General features: G+C 28.7%; 1 protein-coding gene across 1 annotated transcript in view; it reads left to right on the top strand.

The window, feature by feature from the left end:
* The window catches only part of LOC111637967 (E3 ubiquitin-protein ligase HACE1-like), a 45,808-nt gene that overhangs the window by 11,808 nt on the left and 12,591 nt on the right, over nucleotides 1-21,409 (top strand). The window contains exons 7-13 of the mRNA XM_023383578.1: nucleotides 8,771-8,841; nucleotides 10,802-10,943; nucleotides 12,443-12,676; nucleotides 13,676-14,733; nucleotides 15,738-16,009; nucleotides 16,081-16,370; nucleotides 20,672-20,914. Of these exons, the coding sequence (XP_023239346.1) occupies nucleotides 8,771-8,841; nucleotides 10,802-10,943; nucleotides 12,443-12,676; nucleotides 13,676-14,733; nucleotides 15,738-16,009; nucleotides 16,081-16,370; nucleotides 20,672-20,914 (2,310 nt within the window). The remainder of the gene's footprint in view (nucleotides 1-8,770; nucleotides 8,842-10,801; nucleotides 10,944-12,442; nucleotides 12,677-13,675; nucleotides 14,734-15,737; nucleotides 16,010-16,080; nucleotides 16,371-20,671; nucleotides 20,915-21,409) is intronic.

Genomic DNA, 21,409 nt, shown 5'->3' on the forward strand with positions numbered 1-21,409 from the left:
ATCCTCCACACTAAAATCATTATTTCTAAATCTTTCAAACCACTTCTGCGCAGTCCTTACACTAATTACAGTTTGATTATGAACAGTATTTAATTTTTTGGCTGCATTTGTAGCATTCTCATCACTTAAAAATAAAAAGTATAAAACATGTCTCTTATATTCATCTGTTACTTCCATTTTAACGAAAATAAACAACTGAAATGTTTCAATTCTGAACAGTATTATATGAATGAGATCCAATTTAACACTTCAGTGTAAAAAGTATCACATTAGACTGGCATTTTTAACAGCAAAACAAGATTTTTCTTAAGATCATAAAATACCCACGAACTTATGGACTGACCTGATATAATTTAAGAATATCTGTCATTTTTGAATATACTGTATAGTATATTCAAAAATTGCATCAGTTTATTTTGATTTTTAAAATTTTCAAAAAAGTATATATAATAATTAAAAGTTTTTATTAAAATTTACCATTGATACAAGTATTAGCTTTTAAAAAATGAGAATGCTAAATGAATTTAATATTTTGATATTTTAAAAATATTTTTGCAAAATCTATAACAATTTCAACATCGCAAATTTATATATTTATTCCTTATTATATATTTGTTTTTTTCTTCATGACTAGGTGTATTAATAGACACAAGGCATTTTTACATCTTCTTTATTCTGAATTTTATTAAGCTACCTGTGCTACAGGTAGCTTAATAAAGAAAGTCTGGTTTCTTTAAGAACTTTTCCTTAATTTGTGTAAATGCTTAACACCAGTATAATTATCCTGTTAATCATTACTGTCCATATTGACAAATTATATATATAATAAGAAATTTGAATAAGGACAGTAAGGCAATAATAATTACTTGATATATTTATTACTTACATTTTATAATTTCCTTCTTTCAAAATACTCTGCTACTCATTTATTAATTAAATCCAATTAATTTTGTTCTCACATTTATTGCTCTAAGTTTTATTCTAAGATGTTAAATCTTATTATGTTAACTTAAATAAAAAAAAGTAATTATAATTGTATTCTTCTTTCCCTAGATCAGGGGAGATCTCTAAGTCAATAAATAAATTGAATTGAAACTAAAAATAATAAGTAATTAGTATATGCAATGTTTTTAAGATAGTCACATAAAATGAAAGCATTATTTGTGAATGCTAAATTATCAATTTTATTCCTGATCATAACAATATAATATTGGCCAGATGGTTAAGGCAGTTAAGGTATCAACCTATCACACTAGTTGACCTGGGATCAAAATTCATATAGTTAAAAAAAGAACAGGAATCTTTGATGGGTGTCTGATCTGGATACGCTGGTCCACATCTCTTCACTCATTGTGGGACCTGGCTGAACTCATGACAGGATATCATTTAAAAAGTTCTCTTAGTGCCCACAGGGCAGAAAGAGTATATATTTATATCTATATATATATATATATATATAAATGGATGTGTGTGTCCCTATATTTCAATTTTTAGCCAAAACTACACATCGCACATGAATGGTGTTTGTATGTAGTAGTAGCCCCAAGTCTCCATTCGTGCTCTATAGTGGTTGCGTCTCGATAGCTATAAGGGTGCAGGAGATATGGGAACTTAAAATGGTTGACTTCAAAGAGTTTCTATTTCGATTTTAAAAATATTCGAACCGTTTTAAATTCGAATTTGTATTCGAATTCGAATTGGTTCGATTATAGAACGATTGTAAACGTTCCGTGATCAAATTGAAAAATAGTTCGTTTGACTGGACGTAAAAATTTCCTAATTAGTCTGGAAACGGAGGGCCTAATTCTTGCATTCTGTGAAAACGGGTAAGATTGGCTATAATATAATTATCTTAATTTTCACTATCGTTACTTTTTGCCCAGCGCAGCGGGTCCTTGCAGCTAGTACTTAATAAAAGTTATCAAACATATCTTTTGATTGTATACTATTTAGAATAATTTTTCTACTCGTTGTTCTATTCAATTTTGCATATTTTCGAGGTCTCGAATGTTTGAATGCCCCCAATATTGGGAGGCTCCTGGGCCCAGGCCAGGTAGGTCCACACCTAAAGATGGGCTTGGTTGTTATGCATAGCATGGAAGTTTATGTTTTTTAATACAATAATTTAAAAAAATTTTGTAAGCTAATTATTCGAAATTTTTTTAAGTAATTTAAGAATTTCATTGAACAGAAAATATCTTAATTGAACAATTCAAAGGCGAATTTTATTTATCATTGAAATTTGCAATTAAAATACACATATATTCTTTGAACTTTATATTAATTTTTGCAATAATTTATAATTTCATAAATATATTTTTAAATTCGTTTTGCTCGATATTCGGTAATTTATAATATCATCAGTCTTAATTATTTCTTGCAGGATAAAGACTTCTGCTTAATATTTCCTTTCTTTTGTTAATGTCTTTTACTGTGAGTGCCGATTTTTTAAGTTATTTTTTGTCTGATTTTTCTCATTTCGTACTCTCGTATTCGTTTCATTACCCTTTTTGTTCATTTATTATGTCATTCTTCTAATGTGTCTTGTCATTTTCATTTTACTCTCTTATTTATTCAGTACACAAATCATAATTATCAATTTTTAAATAAAATTTTTTAATCTAATTAATCTTTCTAAAAATTTCGATAAGCTGATGAGCAAAAACTTTTAAAAAGGTATATTCACCTTTATTTCGCCAATTTCCATTCGAGGTGTTTAAGCAGGAAAAGTGAAAATTGACCTCTAAACACATTGACCCCTAAAATTGGGACTTGTTTTGTTCAAACATAAATTCGTGTCTTTATGTTTAGAAATAATAAAAATGAATCAGGGGTTTTTACTTTGTATGATATTGTTTTTTTTCTGCAATGTTTAACATTTAGAAATAATTTTGAATTTGTATTTCCTAATTGAAGTCTCAAATTACGCATTCTCTTTTGCTTTTCAGTTGCAAGTTAAAATCATGATGAAGTTTTTGCTGCCGTTTTTCATTTTAAGTACTTATTTATTTATTTCCTTGTTTTTAATCCAAAATCCCAATTTTGATTCATTGTTGATTCTCCTTTCATTTCTATAATCATACGGATTTTATTGCCAAGTATTTTATAACTTTCTGACAGGAGAGCCAACGTACTGTACATCTATAAACATGTGACCGCGGAGTCGGCACCTCTTTGGCGCCCTGTCAGGATGACACCACTGTGTCTTGAAACAGACACAGAAAAATAAATATTGGCCGTTAATTTTCTTTACGCGAACGGTCGCGCTTGCAGACTTTTGGTTCCGGGATGGAGGCAGGAGGAGAGAATCAGAGGAATTACACTCTATAGAGTTGCTTTATATACATAATACTCGTTTATTGTTCTATTTAAACTATATACAAATAATAATTGATTTCAGTTAACATAGCTACTTTTTTCCCGATAACCAGTATTAATGAAAGAGAGAGTTTACATTTACTTCGCGCGAAGATAAATACCTTGATATTAGTTATGAGTCTCAAGAGGTCTCTTCGAACGATGAGGTTTCTTACACAGTTCTTTCAAACGATGAGGTTTCTTAGATGCTGGTCTTCCTGCACGGCGATGATTTTAAAAGTCACTGGCAGCGGCTAATTCACACAGTAATCCTCTAGTTCGCTTAACTCTGGAGACTGTCTTTTACGAATCGACCCCTCCTTTTTATAAAGGAGGTCTCGTTGGGTTTTTTCCACTGCCTTATTAGGGTTCCACCACTGACCAATAGTTGTGTGTTTTGTCCTCTTCGTAGATTCCGAGTGACACATTCGATGTATCATCTTTAACCAGGAACTAAGTCCGTGGGAAAGTAATTTAATTATCTTTTTAAATGTCGTTTTTTGTGTTTATTTCTCTAAACTTTTTTTTCCTCAATAAAAAATATTTAAACAATTTATTTCACTAAATTCGGCTCTCACAAACATTTATCTCTGAGTCAACTTGTCTAAGTTTCTGAAAACTTGCTACCTATAATAAGTTAGGTTAAGATTACCTATGGTTCCAAAAAGGCGGAACTTCCGGCAATCACGATTCGGGGCATTCGGNTACATAATCGGTAATTCGAAACATTGATCTTCCGAACAACCCCAGTCCCCAATTGATTCGGATAATCGACGCTCTACTGTATTTAAATTTCAAAAAAATATATTTGAATGAATTAAACACACAAAATATACAGTGAAATCTCTAATTTGAAGGTTTGGTACCTTCAAATTAGAGATTTAGAGATTTCATTTCATTAATCAGTTTCATCAATCAGTTTGAATTCTACATATGGAGCTGTATGAAAAATAAAAATATTTTTGTTCAGATGCAAAATACAAAGCAGAAGAATAAGAATAAATCTGTAATGTATTTATTTATTTGAATTATTATTACAGTCTCATATATTATTTTAGTAATGATTTTAAATAATAATGAAATTAAATAAATATGAATTTAGGTATTTGCAGGGTTCCTATGCACCTAGAAAGTCAGAAAAGAGGGATTTTCATTAGTGTTTGGAAAAAGTCATGGAAAGGAAATTTCTCAAATTATCAAAAAGTCAGGGAATTTGCTTCTTTGGCTGCCTTGTAGAATTTTTTTTGGTGACAGCATACTTGACTAAGTGTAGCCATCTGCAAGCAGCAAGAAGTAATGTAGTGCTGCAATACAACTAATGAAAAAAGGTGCAGAATATTTTCAGGAACCAAAATTTCTTCCAAGCATACACAAATTTTACAAAGTACAAAAAATGATAAATAAATTTTAATGTGAATGGTATTATTTATTATTTTTCATTTTAATAATTTTGATTGCCTAACAAAACAATTTTCAATTTTTTCCAGTTTGTTAATACTTTATAAAAAGTTCAAGAAATTTATTCAGGGATAAATTTAATAAATATACACTTTTGTACATGGATTATACAAGATTTATTAATGAATAATAAATAAAGGCTTTTTTCAAAGCCATGTAGATTTATGGTTGTGGATTAATAACAGAATAAGCTAAAGTTTAATAAAACATTTTATTTTTAATGTTAATAATTTGGCAATTATAAAAAGTATATAACTGTTAATTAGAAAAAATAACTACTAGTAATTAAAAAGTTAGAGAAGCAATAGCATATGTGCATAGTAAGTCAAATTCTGTTTTATATTGTCAGTGAGCCATACTATAAGGGACATGAGGGTCAGGAAATTTGCATAAAGTTGGTCAGGGAAAGTCATGAAATTAAAAAAAAAATTTGAGTATTAACCCTGTATATCACAAAATTACTTTTCTGTGCTAGATTAAATTTATTAAAAAATCAAATTTGGATATACCCATTAGATCTGATGTGTTTTCACTGAACTAACTTCCTCATGAATAAAGGGTGCATTGTCTGGTAAAGTGACTTTAATACAGCTGGATAAGCAAGCCAATGACAGTCCATTTCATCTGAAGTGGAGTATGTCATTGGATTGCTTATCCAGCTGAATGTGTGTGTTTTATAGTCTCAATTTATTTTAATTTTTCTCTCCTCTAGGACCCCCTCCAAACACTGACACTTCTCTTGTTTTGGCAATGATGATATATCTGCAGAATAGAAGTATATTTTGGTTGGTGTCAGATCTACTGTATGACAAACACTAACTTCTGAGAGTTCTTCATGCAGTAACTATTGTCTCTCAAGACTTTCTTTAATTAACAAACAGGTGATAATTGCATGGTGATAGATTTGGACTACAGTACAGGCTAGGTGATCCTTAATTTTCTAAGTCTATCAATTGCTTCTACCAAGCACAGGGCTGTTCTACTACATCAATCAAAATACTTCTATTCAGCACACATACCATTGTTGCCAAAATGATGGGATGTGTAGAGCAGGTAAAAGATAAATTGGGACTGTGTAACACACAGTTCCATTACTATTACTGAAATTCCAAACAGAAGTGAAAAGTTGAACTACCCTTTCAGAACTACAGTGTAATGGAACTGAATTCCTCATAATTATTATGATCTGAAATAGAATCATTTTCATCTCAAGCAACTATAAACACAAAAGTAATTGGGAAAATATTTAATAAATATATATGTTATCAAAATACATGCAGATTACCATGACTTTTTAAATCAAAGTGTGCTGTAAATAAGTAAAACTTCTCTAACTCAAAGCTTCTCTAACTCAAGATCTTCAAGGGACAGGAAAAAACTTTTGAGTTACAGACGATTTGAGTTAGAGAACACTAGAGTAAAAAGTAGTGATTCTGAGTAATTTGTACTTTTATCTCTTTCATTATATAAAGAATCTTTGATAGTTTTTTTTGTTTTAAATAGTCTCTGTAATGCTTTTCAGCAAAATGTTTAATGTAACTAATGGGAGTCAAACAGTTTCTTGTTGAGATAAGTGAGAGGACCCTTGCTTTGGAATTTTGTCTGAAAATTGATGTTTGAGAGTCAAACTCTGAAAATTTCATGGAAATCTGATAAATAGGATCACTTTTGACAGAATAAATATAAATATTTGAGTTGGGGAAGTTAAAAGTAACATAAATCTGTGTTGGGAAACCATGAAAAACTTTGACTTAGAGAAAATTTGAGTTAAGAAATTCAAGTTGGAGATGTTAAATCTCTATGCTGTTCTATTGAGATCTACCAAGTGTTTCATTTTGAGTTAAAGAAATATACAAGTTGCAGACATTTCAGTTAGAGAAGTTTTACTGTACTTGAAATCTTTGAAGTGAGAGAAAAATAATGGTGGCAGTTTGCTGGAATGCAACATTAGACTTAAATGGTCTATATTTTGTCAATCATATAAATGATAATCTGACTGATTAGTTGTGTGTGACATTTTTCAATGCTTATTCTTTTGTGTGTGTTAAGGCTAAAGCTTGTGAATCAGATAAAGTTCAAATTAATCAGCTAATTTTACTCTTGGTTAAGCAACAATATATTAATTTTTAATTTTATCCATTTTAAAGCATGCATTATCCATTTTATCCATATAAAGCATTAAAAGCAGATGATGATGTCTTTTATGGACATAAACATTTAGTTTATTAGCCATTATCAAGATAGTGGGAACAGGGCAATGTTGCCAGGTCTGGCAATTTATTACAGATTTCAAGTAAGTTAGTGATATGACATACATACAAGAAAGGCATTGGCCATATTGAGTGCCGCCATGAATAGCTAAGTGTAGAAGTTAGTGCCAATGGCTGTTAGTAGGAAGACTTATATTTACTTAATACTAATAAAACTGAATGCAATTGCAAATCTTAATACTACTTAACAGCTAGACAGACAGCGCAAAAAGGAAACAAACACAATGACAAACTAAATGAGACGAACGGACTGATAGAGACAAACAAGCAAGACCCCAATTTTTTTTTTAGTGATATGACAATGGTATTTATTTATTTTTTCAATCTGGTAATATTTTTAGTGCCTACAATAAACTTCTTAAAAAACAAATGTTATTGTTAATTGTCTACTTGGACTTTACTTATTAATAGGACTTAATACTGGTGTTTAAAGATTGCCAATCTTTAAACACCAGTATTAAGTCCTATTAATAAGTAAAGTCCAAGTAGACAATTAACAATAACATTAGAATTTAAGGACAGTAAGGCTTTTACAATCAAGTTCTTGAAAAACATTTGTAAACTCTAGAACAGGGGTGGACAACAGTTTTTGCCCCCAGGCTGGATTGGAAAGAGAACTTTTTTCATGGGCCGAATCAGAGACTGCCCTAGGAAGATTTTGAGGTGGTGCGAGATCTCATTATGGTGGTCACCTCATAGAGACTGAATTGTAGATTACAGATACATTTTTCACATTATCATGCTTTATCAACACTCTACATTGTACTTAAGAGATTTATAATGGAGGGTTAACTCTAAAGGCACAGTATGTGAGAATACGGACGAGGGTCCAGGCCCTCTAATCGTCAGATCAGTTAGACCTGCTCACTTTGTCACTGGATGGCCTAATTTTTAACAGAACCCGAGTGGTAAGATTCTGTGTGGGTTGTGCATAAGTAACAAATACTCGACTACGAAAGTCAAGAATATAAAAATCAACACTTTAATCACAGAAGACCAGAATAACAAGGACAAATAATATAATAACAAAACATAAAACATAATTCTAACCTAAGACTAGGGAGGTTCTTCTTATAGTAGATAATTTGATTAGAATTAACAATAATACTAACAAATAATAAAAATACAGATGTAAAACATGAAAAATACAAGACTTATATCCTATCTTGAGACTAGGATCTGTCTTATCTACTGAGAGAGAGAGTTTTACAATAATCGTATTACCTCGTTGTTCACATTGGAAACCTTTCTCTCGTTGATTTCTTCCTGTAAAGGTGGAGTCGGGAGACAGGATAAACTGTTAGAGTCGGAGCGCTCACTATGGCACTTTCTGAACAAATTCCCTATGGCAAGTCTGGGGAACTGCCCCTGTATGGCTAGTTGGGGACGAACTGCCCCGAGTGTATGGAAACCTGCCCTTTTATCTACCTTTTCTGCCCAGTCATTATAATCAGAAAAGTTGTGACATTTGAGCAGGTGGTGTGCAAAATTCTAAGATACGAGTCGTGGAGGAAGGAAGCAAAACATCCTCAGTTCTTGAAAAAGTGCTACGTGACAGAGCAGTTTTACAGGATGTAAAAATTTATAACCTTATTAGGTTATGTTTTATTAATTATTCCAAATTTTATCATTTTTCCATATTTTAAGTGAAATTAAAGTAAATTATTTCTTTAAGTTTATTTTAGGGTAAAAATGATGTAACTCAATTTTATAGAGTTCCTCCGGATTATCACAGAGGGTTAACTCTAAAGGCACAGTGAGTTTTTTTTTTTTTTTTCCTTTTNAAGGGCCACATAGATTCATTAGCTGGGCTGGATCTGGCCCGGAGGTTGTATGTTGGCCATGCTTGCTCTAGAACTACATCTATTTTTTAATCGAGATGAGTTGATAATAATAATAATAATCAGCATAGAGCCCAAATGGTTAGGAGTTGAAAGTTGAAATTTAGTACACAGTTAGGGTACATTACAAGAACGCACATTAAGAAGGGATTTTTCGAAATTCCTCCCCACAGGGAGAGGGACAGGATTAAGGCTTAACACTTCCATCAACAATGGAAGTGTCAACAATGGAAGTGTTACGTAACAATGGAATTGTTAAGAGAAAGCGACATGCAAGACACAGATGCAGTTTTTTTCATTTTTGTGGGAAATTGAATATATTTTTAGACCCATCTAAAAATTCTCTAATTAGAGAATTTTTAGATGGGAACAGGGGGACCCAATTCTTCAGGGGGACGGAAACAGGGGGACCCAATTCTTGCATTCTGTGAAAATGGGTAAAGTTGACTGTAACATAATAATCTTAATCTTTGCTATCATTACTTTTGCCCGAGCAACGCCGGGCCTACCTGCTAGTTATATTAATAAATACAATTGAAGACAAACACAAAAAATGTGTCTTTTTCTCAACTCTTTTTGCCCTACAAGTACCAAGAAGGCATTTTATCATGTTCAGTATGGAGTCAACCAGTCCAAATGAGGATTGCTAGGTAGTGAGGGATGGATTTGACATATCTCAAACAGATCACCCCTGAATAATTCCTGGGTTTGCTTGCCTGGATCATGCAGGGCAGTGGGTTGATATCATAATTATCTTGGCTATCTGGCAATCAAATACATGTCTTAAAAATACTTTTGAGCACACACACAGGATCATGTAAGTAACATTAATTTTTATTTTAAGCTGAGCCACCAAAAAAAAAATAACTTAAATACTTTGCTAGAGAATCTTTTTATCCTTTCTTCAATTGTATTTATTATTATGATCAACTCTTGATATATACTATTTAAGTCTAAGATCTATATACATATTCTGAAATCAAAAAACTTCTTTTTGTAATTTTAAAACTGCAATTTTTAGCTTTAAGGCTATGATTTTTTAACCAAATCTGAAAATGTTTTGGTGAACTTGCAACATTTATTCTTCACCTCATTTTTGTATAGTAAAGAAATAATAAATTTCAGATGATTTTACAAAAAATTCCTTAATATATCCAACTTGCATTAGAAATTCTACAGATTATTTGGCTAAAGTAAAATCCTAAAGTTTTTTCTCACTTTTTCTAAAATGTGTGGATAAAGCTTGAATTTTAAGTTTTTTGTTTTAAAAAAAGATTGACTTGTAATGTAATGGCATAATGATTCTAAGTCTGGATTGTTAAATAAATAAATAAAAATAGTATTTATTATCTTATGAATTTTTTTTGATTTAATTGAACATATCTCTCTTTTTCAAAAGCTTCCCATTAATTGTGCTAAAGGGGGAATATCTCATCTCTATACTAAATCCCCATGGTATATAATACAATATTAGTTAAACTATTTATTATTAGAGAGGTTGCGGCCGACGTTTTCAACGCCTAAATGTATATTTCGGATGTTCAGCACCACCTTTCTGTAAGCCTAGAAGTTTGACAATGGCATTTGGAATGTCAAGCATGATTCCACTGACATTCCAAACGCCATTTGTCAAACATCTAGGCTTACAGAAAGGTGGTGCTGAACATCCGAAATACACATTTAGGCATTGAAAACGTCGGACGCAACCTCTATATTATTATTTTTTAAGTATATCCATGAATATCTTTTATTTGTAATTATGTCTGTATATATATTACATATATATTTATTATAGATTTTATTTAATAAATAATTTGTTTTTTTCCTAGTTGTATAATACATATTTTTATTTTATAAAAATAAATAAAACCATTGATTTAATATAGTAAATAGTATGTTTATATCAGTAATTATTTTTAGGCATGGGCAACGTGACACTGCTCAAATATTGCTTTCTCGAGGAGCGAAATTCACTGCTGACTATTCTGGAAAAACACCATTAGATCTTTGTGTGCTGGTTTGTTTTATTTTATTTTTTAATTACTAAAAAAATTTTTAAAACATATATTTTTATGTTTATTAAATCATAAGTTTTGAACTTAAAAAATATATTTGACTTGAAATGTTCCACAGTGAAAAATATAAATTGAAGAATTTAAGAGAGTAAATAACTATGATGAATTTTCATTTATAATAATTAATATTGTTGATAGTTATATATACATTTTTGAAACTAATATTAATTAATATAAAAGTATCTATAATTTCATAATAATAAATTTTTTATTAAGAAAAATTATGTGTATAGAAATTATATTATATAGATGCTAAAAAGATGTATTAATAAAAAATTTTGCACAATGATATTTTTATATCATAAATATAATATAGTAATAAAAGAGAAATAAGATTCAAATGTTTATTTAGTATCTATATTTTAATTTTATAGTATCTCTTATGATATAACATTACTCCTTGTATATATATAATTGTTTGTATATATGAGAGATGATCAGAAAAAGTTTCTCTGCTTGGAAAAAATATACTGTTTTTAAGTACTATTGACACCAGTTATTTCTAAGATGGTTGAGTGGAATGATGACATTTTAGTTATGCACTGTGGAGCTCAAAATAGCAGACCACTTGGAGAAGTGGTCCCACATCAAAGACATAATGCACAACACTCAAAAAATTGTGAGAAACTGTCAGGAAGAAACATCCTGGTCTTTTGACAGATGGTGTGATCCTCCCATGACAAAGCCTGGCCTCACACTACACAGAGCATACAGGAATTAATGCACATCTTCTAGTGGATTGTTTTGGAGCATTCATGCTACAGCTTAGATTTGGCACTAAATAATTTTCATTTGTTTCTTAAAAGAACACATGACTGGTCACCTCTTTGTGTGATGATGGGTGCAAACATGCTTCAAGTATGTGGCTATGACAGCAAGGCCTGGACTTCTGCACATCAGGGATTGAAAAACCCATACTGTGACAATAGTCTGAGTTATAGTGAGAAGAATAAATAACTAAATTCTTACTGGAAGTATTATATAAATATAAAACAAACACCTTTCTTTATTCCAGAGAAGGTTAGAATAGAGAAAGGTGTTTGTTTTATATTTATAGTGAGAAGTACATGGAAAAATAAAGATAAGCATTTTTGCCACTTTAAGATCATCAGTTTACAACAATGGAACTTTGTCTTCTGTAGATAAATTAGGGAAACGTTTTCTGATTGCTTCTCATAAATAATCTAAAAATTTATAACAGAATAATTAAAATAGGGAGCCCCATTATGGCCAACCAAATTTGGACTATTATTTTTTATCAACTCCAATCTTTTTATTTTTCCAAGAAATGACTAAGTTATCACCTACATTCTAGGTCAAAATGATAGTTTAGTCATTCTTGGAAAAAAAATAGTCCCAACTTGGTTGATCATAATTCCTCTCCCTTTATATTATAAAAATGCATGATTAAAAAATGAAAACATATGTATGTTTTTTATAGGGTGGTTATGGAGAAACTGCAGAAGTTCTACTTAGTTATATGCCAGAATTGTATGAATCACTTATTCAAATGGCCCAAAGACCAGAAATAACTGAAGATACATTACTGAAGGTTCTTCGTTACTTATGTCATTTAGGAGATTGGCAAAGAGTACATATTCTCCAAGGTCTCTCAGATCTGGTATCACATGCTGGCCATAAACTTTTGAGTGTTTCCAGTAATTTCACATTGCAAGTAAATATCCATTTAATATTTTGAAAAATTAAAAATGAATAGCTATCTTTTTAAGCTTAATTTGCTATATAAAACAAAATAGATCTATAAAAAATTAATTGAAGTATCTTAATTTGATAACAAGTATTCTATGGATTTCAAACAAGATATAATTGTGTTTTTTATATAATAAAAAACAGTAGAAATGTTTTAATATAATTATTATTTTAATCAAAATCTTCAAACTTTTTTTATAGATTTTCAGATGTATATGGAATCTATTGTTTTGTCAGATATTGTTTCTGAAACCACTGCAATGAAAATGAATCAATGAAGATCTAATCACGGTTATCAAAGATTCAAGTGCACGATTGTTGATTCTGTACAGAAGAAAAGTATGAATTATTTAATGATAAGAATATAAACAATGGTTAATTAATGACACATTAGAAACAGGTTCCATGAAACAATGTTGACATGAAACAATGTTTTCATTTAGACAAAAATTAAACCAACAAAACACATTGATGCTATGAATAAATAGATTGTAATGATGATAAAAATGAATCAGTAATGTTAACAGCAGCATAGACTCCACAAAGCCCTTCAATGCAGAATTCCCATGCTGCTTAAATATTTTTTAAAAATCTGCATACAATTTAAAAATATTAATATAGTATCAAATAGTGTCCAATGAATATTAATTAATTCAGCTCAACTTATAAGTTTTGTTTTCATGCAATATTAGATGATTATTGAAAAGATTGTAATTTTCAGTTTTTTCTTACATTCATGGGGTCCCAGAATTTTTTTGCAGTGTCTCAACATTACAGTTATGCATGCCATTGAGTGTTAGTTGAATGAAATGACAAAAAGTGATGATTCTGATATATATATTTATACATAGTTAAAATTATAGTAATTTAAAGAATTTTTACATTTTTATATAAATGAGTTTCTTATGATTAAAATAAAATTTTAAATAATTTTTTTGCTAATATTGATTATTTCTTATTTTAGGCAGCTAATTTTCTGCGATGTGTCCGTGTATTGTGTAAACTGTACAGAGAACTGATACCTGTGCCTGCAACATCAGTATTTACTTCTCCAAATGCAAGTCCTGAAAGCAATACTATTTTTAAATCTACAGAAATTCTGTGGAATTCATTAGAAGAATGGATGAGGATATTAGACACAGAAGTAGAAAATATCATGTGCAATCCTATTGAACAAGATTTAAAAGGAGCATGTTTATCTCCTCCACCAATTACTTATGAATTTGAAAATCAGTTTAGTTTTTCATTTTCAGAATTATGTAATACAGGAATTCCTTGTGTTAATGAATCTAATTGTAAGCATAAATCACCAAAAAATGGTATTGTTGCAGCTTATAGTGATGCAGCAATAAATTGTAATATCTGCAAAAATTCAAGCAATTATCATACTGATGATAATGCACAAACTGCAAGTGAAATAGGTAAAAGTAAACAAAGAAGTGAAGATTATGATAATCATCATTGTTGCCAAATATCAAATTCTTGTAATTATTTAACTGAAACAGAAATTGAAGAGAATCCTTTCAGAACTTCCAGTGAAGAAAAACAATCTGAATGGAGAGAAAAAGTCAATCATAGTTCACATACTTCTTCAGATGAAGAAAAGATTAATTATAGTGTAAAAAATAGTAATTCTTTTGAATTTTCTAAAGAAGCTAAAGAGTATTCCAAGAATATGAATATAGATTTGCCATGCAGTTGTAAAATATTTACAGAACATAAAGAATCAAAACAGTGTACAAAATGTACAAATAATTGCCATTGTTCTCATTCAAATGATATGAATGATCGATTACATCTTTGCCATTTATCAAATAAAAAAGAAGTTAGTGATTTATGTGAACAGCAATTGCCTGTTTCAAATTTTGAGAATGTAGAAGAAAATCTAGATTCTAAATCAAGTGAAAAACTTAATTTTGTAAAAAAATCTGCAGATGATGATGTCATTAATGCAACTGCTTCTCGTCTTTGTGCTGTTATTCAAGCTTTTTATTGGTACTGTGGTTGTCGCACTCCAGAAAAGTAAGTTCATTGTTTTAATGATTACAGCACTGTTAAAATATAAATCTAATTTTAAAATATAAAATGGAAAGAAGTGTTTATTTTAAATCTTCTTTTGTAATTAAAATCATCTTTCTCCTACTTTGTTTTTTTTTACATATAATAATAATCAGAATGGCAATATATTTGTGAGGTTGATTTTATTTTTTAGTTCTGGTTTAGTAAACCAGAACTAAAAATAGAAAAAAAATCACTTGTTATACTTAACTTAAAATTTTCTAGATATTTTATTTTTTCTCAAATTAAATCACAAATAAAATTGGTACATTTTTAATGTGGATGTGATTAATTTGGAAAAGAGGAGATAAAGTTTGAAGACGTTTTTTTTACAAAATGTCTTCTGTAGGTCTCCAGCAATAAAAGTAATCAGTCTACAAATTATGCTGTGAAATAGACTTTAAAGTATAGATGAGAAATAAATTTTTATTAAAACAATTGAAGTTGTTTTTGTATTTAGCTGTTCAGTGTGTCTATACATATCAATGATTTCTATGTCTTTCTTAGAAATTCATATGTAATAAAAATATATAATTGTTTTCTAATTATCAAATTTTTATCTTAGCTGCCCTGATTAGAATCAGTTTGAAAGAACTTGTAAAAAATCTAGATTATATGAAATTATTTTTATTTTAGAAAATTTACTAAAAGAAATACTGTAATATTAGAAATTTATTAATTTTTAAATGAAAATTATGTGTCTTTACTGATAATTAATGAGAAAGTTTTGTGTACTGTGTGTATCTGTTAGCAGATGGCCAGTTTTGAGTGGAATAACTATAATAATTCTAATTAATTTTTATTATTATTTTAGACTGTTATTCAATAACTTTTAATGTATAGTAAATTTATTAAATTAATTATTAACAAAAATAAATTTTAAAAAATTTTAATAAACTTTGATGTTTTAATAAATTAGTATTATGTTTATTATTTTTTATTTCTATTTTTTTTTCTTTTCTTTTTAGCTTGGAAATGACTTCACCTAGGTTCATTGATTTTGTGTGCCGACATGACACAGTTTTGAAATTTTTAGTTGTTCGGAATCCCACAGTTATATTTGACTATTTCAGTTTTTTACTAGAATGTCCAGAACTAATGTCCAGGTTTCTTCATTTAGTCAGGTCACAACCATTTTCAGCTAGAAAGCAATGGTTTAATGAACATTTAAGATCACATGAAACTGAAAGAACTTTAGTTTATTCTGCTCAGAATGATTCTGTACTTAGGATTTCAAGAGGTGAATAGATAAATATGTGATTTTATATTTTAAAATATTTTTATAAATTTATTTTTTATTTTTGTGTTTAGCTGATCTTTTTAATAGTAGCTGTGAAGCAGTTCTTCGAGTTCCACCAGAAAAGTTAAAAAAAGGACTTTCTGTTATATTTGAAGGAGAAGATGGAATGGGTCAAGGTGTAGTTAGAGAATGGTTTGATATATTATCAAAAGAAATCTTAAATCCAGATTATGCACTTTTTACACAAAGTTCTGATGGATCAACATTTCAACCAAATAGTAATTCTTCAATAAATCCTGATCATTTGACTTATTTTCAGTTTGCTGGTCAGATACTGGGACTTGCTCTATATTATAAACAGGTATAACAAAACTTACTGAAATAAAATAAATTATTTTATTAAGTTAATGGTCAAAATTTAAGAAGTTTGATTAATATAGAAATATGCCACTATAATTTTACTTATTAGAAAATTAAAAGTTAATTATTAATCCAATACATGTAATATTGAAGGATTGGTTCAAAATTATTGCTTCCAATTTTTTTCTGGAAAACTTTTAGCTAAGAAAATACATTCAATCAGTTGTGATCAACTTTGAAGCGATTGTTGGTCAACCATCTGTTTTATGCACTGAACTACAATTTAATAAATTAGAAAAAATAGCAATATATAATTTGTTATTATTTATATGACTTATAATAATATTTAGTATCATTTTCAAGTAGTGCAAATACATTTTAAATATATTTATGATGTTGAATTTGTTTCTTGTAAGTCAGATTACTTTCTTAAAAAAATAATATTTTTTATTGATTTTAATAATCTGTTAAGATGCATTCATGTATGATTGGATTAACTTGTAATTTCATTGAAAGTACCATCAAATCACTTTTGAACTTGGGTTGGTACAAGTTGTCAGCTTAGTGATTTATGATAGATAGCATCAAAAAATGCTATTTAGTGACAAAGTAGACTAGTGACAAATAAATGAAAATTAGTGAATAAAATAATGACTTTTAGAATTAATTGAAATAATATATTTTTTAAGAGAGAAGATTGTTGAATAACTTGATATAAAAAAAAGTAGCTCATTAGGAAAGATTGAATGCCACTACTCTACATCATTAGTCAGTTTTTTATTGACTTGTTTTTATTTTTCTACATAGTCTCCTTCATGTTTCACTTACTTTTCTAGCATTTAACATGACACTCATATTCCCTCTTATAAAAGCTGCTAACATTCTAAGCCACTTGCTGACATTTATTTTTACTTTATGCTTCTAGAGAAATATTGCTCTTGTACCATCCATCATCACACCAAAGTGGGGATGATGAATGAAACTTGTCCTACTAAATCTTATTAGCTTCTGTTCTGCTGTGTTAGAGTATTTGAATCTTGACTATATTTTAAGCCATTTCCTTTTTCACTACATGCCTAACCAAATGTCTAATAAGTATTGAAATCATCTGTATTAGTCTGCATAAAGTATTGTAAATGTCATTGAATCTCAACTGGTGCAATGTTCTCACTTATCAGGAACACATCATGTAATGCTGCTTCATATGCATGTCAGAGTTGTTTACATTTCAACAATTGATTGACAAAAGTAAAACTATCAGCTTATAAGCAGGAAGTCTCAAAAATTCCTGATGTCACACTTCATTTATTTACATACATATTTTCCTATCAGAACAAAAATAGAGACATTATTTTTGGTAAACCTTCTTAAATCATATTTGCTCAAGACACTAATAATTTATGTTAATTCATTTTATGTTTTCAAAGACATATATTGAAAATTCTGAAAGATATGTAGTGTGGTACACAGAGGAAAACAATTTATAAAAATCTTGCACCCACAGAATGCATTTTAATTGTCTTATTCTAAAAAAACCACAGGTTTTCAAAACCAGCAAATAGTTTTAATTAACTAAATAAATGAATGTTTTTGACCTTTAAGGCCTTCTACTCTCTATGAGCTACCACTTGTTAATCAGCACTTAGTTTATTAACTATCATCAAGTTAGATCAATGTATCAATAGAACTTTTAAGTTTTTATTTAAAAATCATTGTTATATTTTCTGTAAGAATAATTGCCCTTAGAAATTAATTTTTTTTCTTCCTTGTAAGTAACACAATATTGAATTTTGGCTGATTCTAAAAATTTGCCAGATGATACTGGTTGCTTCTTGTTTTTTTACCTAATGTGAAGAAAGTGGAAGCGTATCTGCATCTTGAAATGTTTTTGCATAATTGTTTGAGAATATATCTAATTTAATTCTAGTTTATTAAAAGCTACTTTTTAGATTTTCTGTACAGGTGATATTTTTCTTGAAACTAGTGCATATGTTTAAATACTGTTAGGAAATAAGTTAACCCTTCTAAAGAATTTGGGAGAAATGGCAGTATTGTATTGTCACAACTACTTTCTAGACAACAAAAGTACAGTCTTGTTGATTACCATTTTTCTTTTATCTTAGTATCAAGTGTTATAATTCATAAACTATAATTCTTAATTCTGCAAATTTCAGCATTAATTTTATATTTGCAGTACATATTATTTGTTAAAAATTGTGTTCATCTATAAATTTAATCAGTTAAAACTTTTTTATTATTATAATAAAAGTGATTATGGTTAGTTGGTTAGCTTTTTATGGCACAAGGACCTTTTGGGTTAAACTGTGCCAACCATATTGTTATAAAGTCACATAAGAAAGCTTCAAGCTTTTAAAGGGAGCTATATAATCACGTTCTAAAAGTTTATTAAAATGACAAAAAAGATAAACAGTGGTATGAATGAGTGCATTTACATATCAGTGTACTGTATATAAAAATTTATGTTACACTAATGATTCAAGGCAGTTTAATATTTTAATGTTAGTATAACAATTAATTTTCATATACAGTATCTAAGTTTAATAAAATAGTTTATATAAACTGCTGTTTATAGTATCCACTTTACATTCCTTGAGAAATAATAATTTTAGGAAAAATAATTTTAAAAAATTAAAGGTTTTCTTAAAATAGAAATGATCAAATTATTGATTTTTGACTGACTTTTGAATAATTTTTGACATTTGAAAATGAAATGTTTTTTTCGGTTATTTTATAGTTATATCACAAACAAATTTGTTAAAAATTACTAAAATTTTTGCATTCATAGAAAATGTATTTGTAACAATTGCACATAAAATTTTTTCAATGAAATTAAATATAATCAGTTTTTCAAAATGTGTTTGAATCATCATGATTAATTTTTCCAATTTTATTGAAATAGAAACTGATTAATCTATTAATAAAATAGCTTTTCTTTTTAAAATAAATCTTTAAAATAATTTTGTAAGTAATTACTGAAATTTGGAATACAGGTAACCCCCGTATAACACGGTAGTTACGTTCCAAAAAAATTGCCGTGTTATGCGAATCCGTGTTATACGAAACAAAGAACTAATACGAAAAGGAGGGTTACGTTCCAAAAATTAAAAAACATGCTAGTATATTTTCATAATTAAGATAAATATCTTCATTAAAATTTTTTTAAGTGATACATATTAATATAAATTAAACAATGTTTTCTTCGTCATCACTAAAAACACTATTAATTAACCGAGAGCGTTTTCTTTTTGGCAAGTTATCCTTATCCTCTGAGCATTTTTCTGCATTATCTTCAGATCCATGCTTTACCTTTTGCAAAATGTATGTAATTTTAGATTGCTTGCTTCTAGTTAAAAGGTCTTTATAAATTTCCTTATATGGTGCTAAGCACTTATGAAGAATAAAGCAAGTATGGAATAAGGGAAAAACATTCGGCAACATCAGAAGCAGAAGCGTCGCGATCTGGCAACATTGAAACAAGTTTCGAGAAGGACCACGTGTATCGACAGAAGGCGAGAAGAGAAAATTTACATACTTAAGTACTAATAGTTCACGAAAATAATAATTTTCGTGAACTATTATTACTTAAGTATGTAAAAATTTATTACATTTCCTGTTGTACGAGGGTTTTACCCAATTCTCGAACCGTGTCAGAGTGAATCCGTGCTATAAAAGTACCATGTTATACGGGGGATGGTACCAATTCTCGAACCGTGTTAGAGCGAATCCGTGCTATAGAAGTGCTGTGTTATACGGGGGTTACCTGTAGTTTTTTATTTTGAAATATATAATGAATAATTTCCATAAAGAATACTTTTATATCTTTCAAATACTTAAGTATTTTATGTATTAAAAGTGTTATAGAAAATTATATGTGATAATATGTAAAATATTTATTATTTTGGTGTGATTGTTGCTAAGAACATTTCTCAGAATTAGAATGAATTACTAATAGATAAATAATTGTATACTTCAACATATTTTAAAATTTGTGTAATTAATTTACAATTTTTAAATTAATAGATTTATTTTATATACTATGACACTAATCACTAATGAAATAAATAATTTCGTTATGATAAAATTAATTTTTTTATCCATTTGCATATTACATTTTGCAATTTATAATTAAAAATAATTTTTTATTATTTAGATGATAGACTATATATTAGCTTTTAATTGCAGTTAATGGAAATTGTAAGATACATTTTCATTAAACACAAAAATGTTTAAACTTTATTAAATTGTAATTTCATGCATAGATACATTTTAAATATTTTATAGGTTCTGAATGTAAGCTTTACTAGATCTTTTTATAAACACATACTTGGAATTCCAGTTAATTTTTGGGATGTTGCATCAATTGATTTGGAATATGCAAAAAATTTGCAATGGTTATTGGATCATGACATTTCTGAGTTTTGTTTGGATCTTACATTTTCTGTGGAAACAGATGTTTTTGGTCAAATGCAAGAATTTGAATTAAAACCAGGAGGAAATAAAATTCCTGTAACAGAAGAAAATAAGGTAATCAAAGATTAATTTAATTTTCAAATTTTATTTAAATATGACACAATGTTATTACTTAATGCTGAATTTTATTTAATGAATATTTTATTTTACAATCTTTTGATAAATTATTGACTTAGAAAAGCTGAAAAGATCATGAAAGAACATATACAGTACAGCGTCGATTATCCGAACCAATTGGGGACTGGGGTTGTTCGGAAGATCGATGTTTCGGATAACCGACTATGTACGAAAAAATATATTAATTTATCCCATCTTGACATTTTTCTCCATTGCGTGTTGCTTCGTGTTGAATTTTCGTTGATGAAGATTATTGTATCATTAAAAATTATTTTTTTATTTTGTACAAACAAAATAAATATATTGAAAAATATAAAAACAATAAAAAATTATACTTCAGAAGTTAATTTAGTATCAAAAACGTAAAATATTTGAGTAGCCCAAGACATAGCCAAAGATTGCAGCGCCACAGCACTGGCGAAAATTTAAATT

This window comes from Centruroides sculpturatus, unplaced genomic scaffold, assembly GCF_000671375.1.
Source record: "Centruroides sculpturatus isolate CEXI.00-Female unplaced genomic scaffold, Cexi_2.0 scaffold1170, whole genome shotgun sequence".
In the NCBI taxonomy this organism is placed as follows: domain Eukaryota; kingdom Metazoa; phylum Arthropoda; class Arachnida; order Scorpiones; family Buthidae; genus Centruroides; species Centruroides sculpturatus.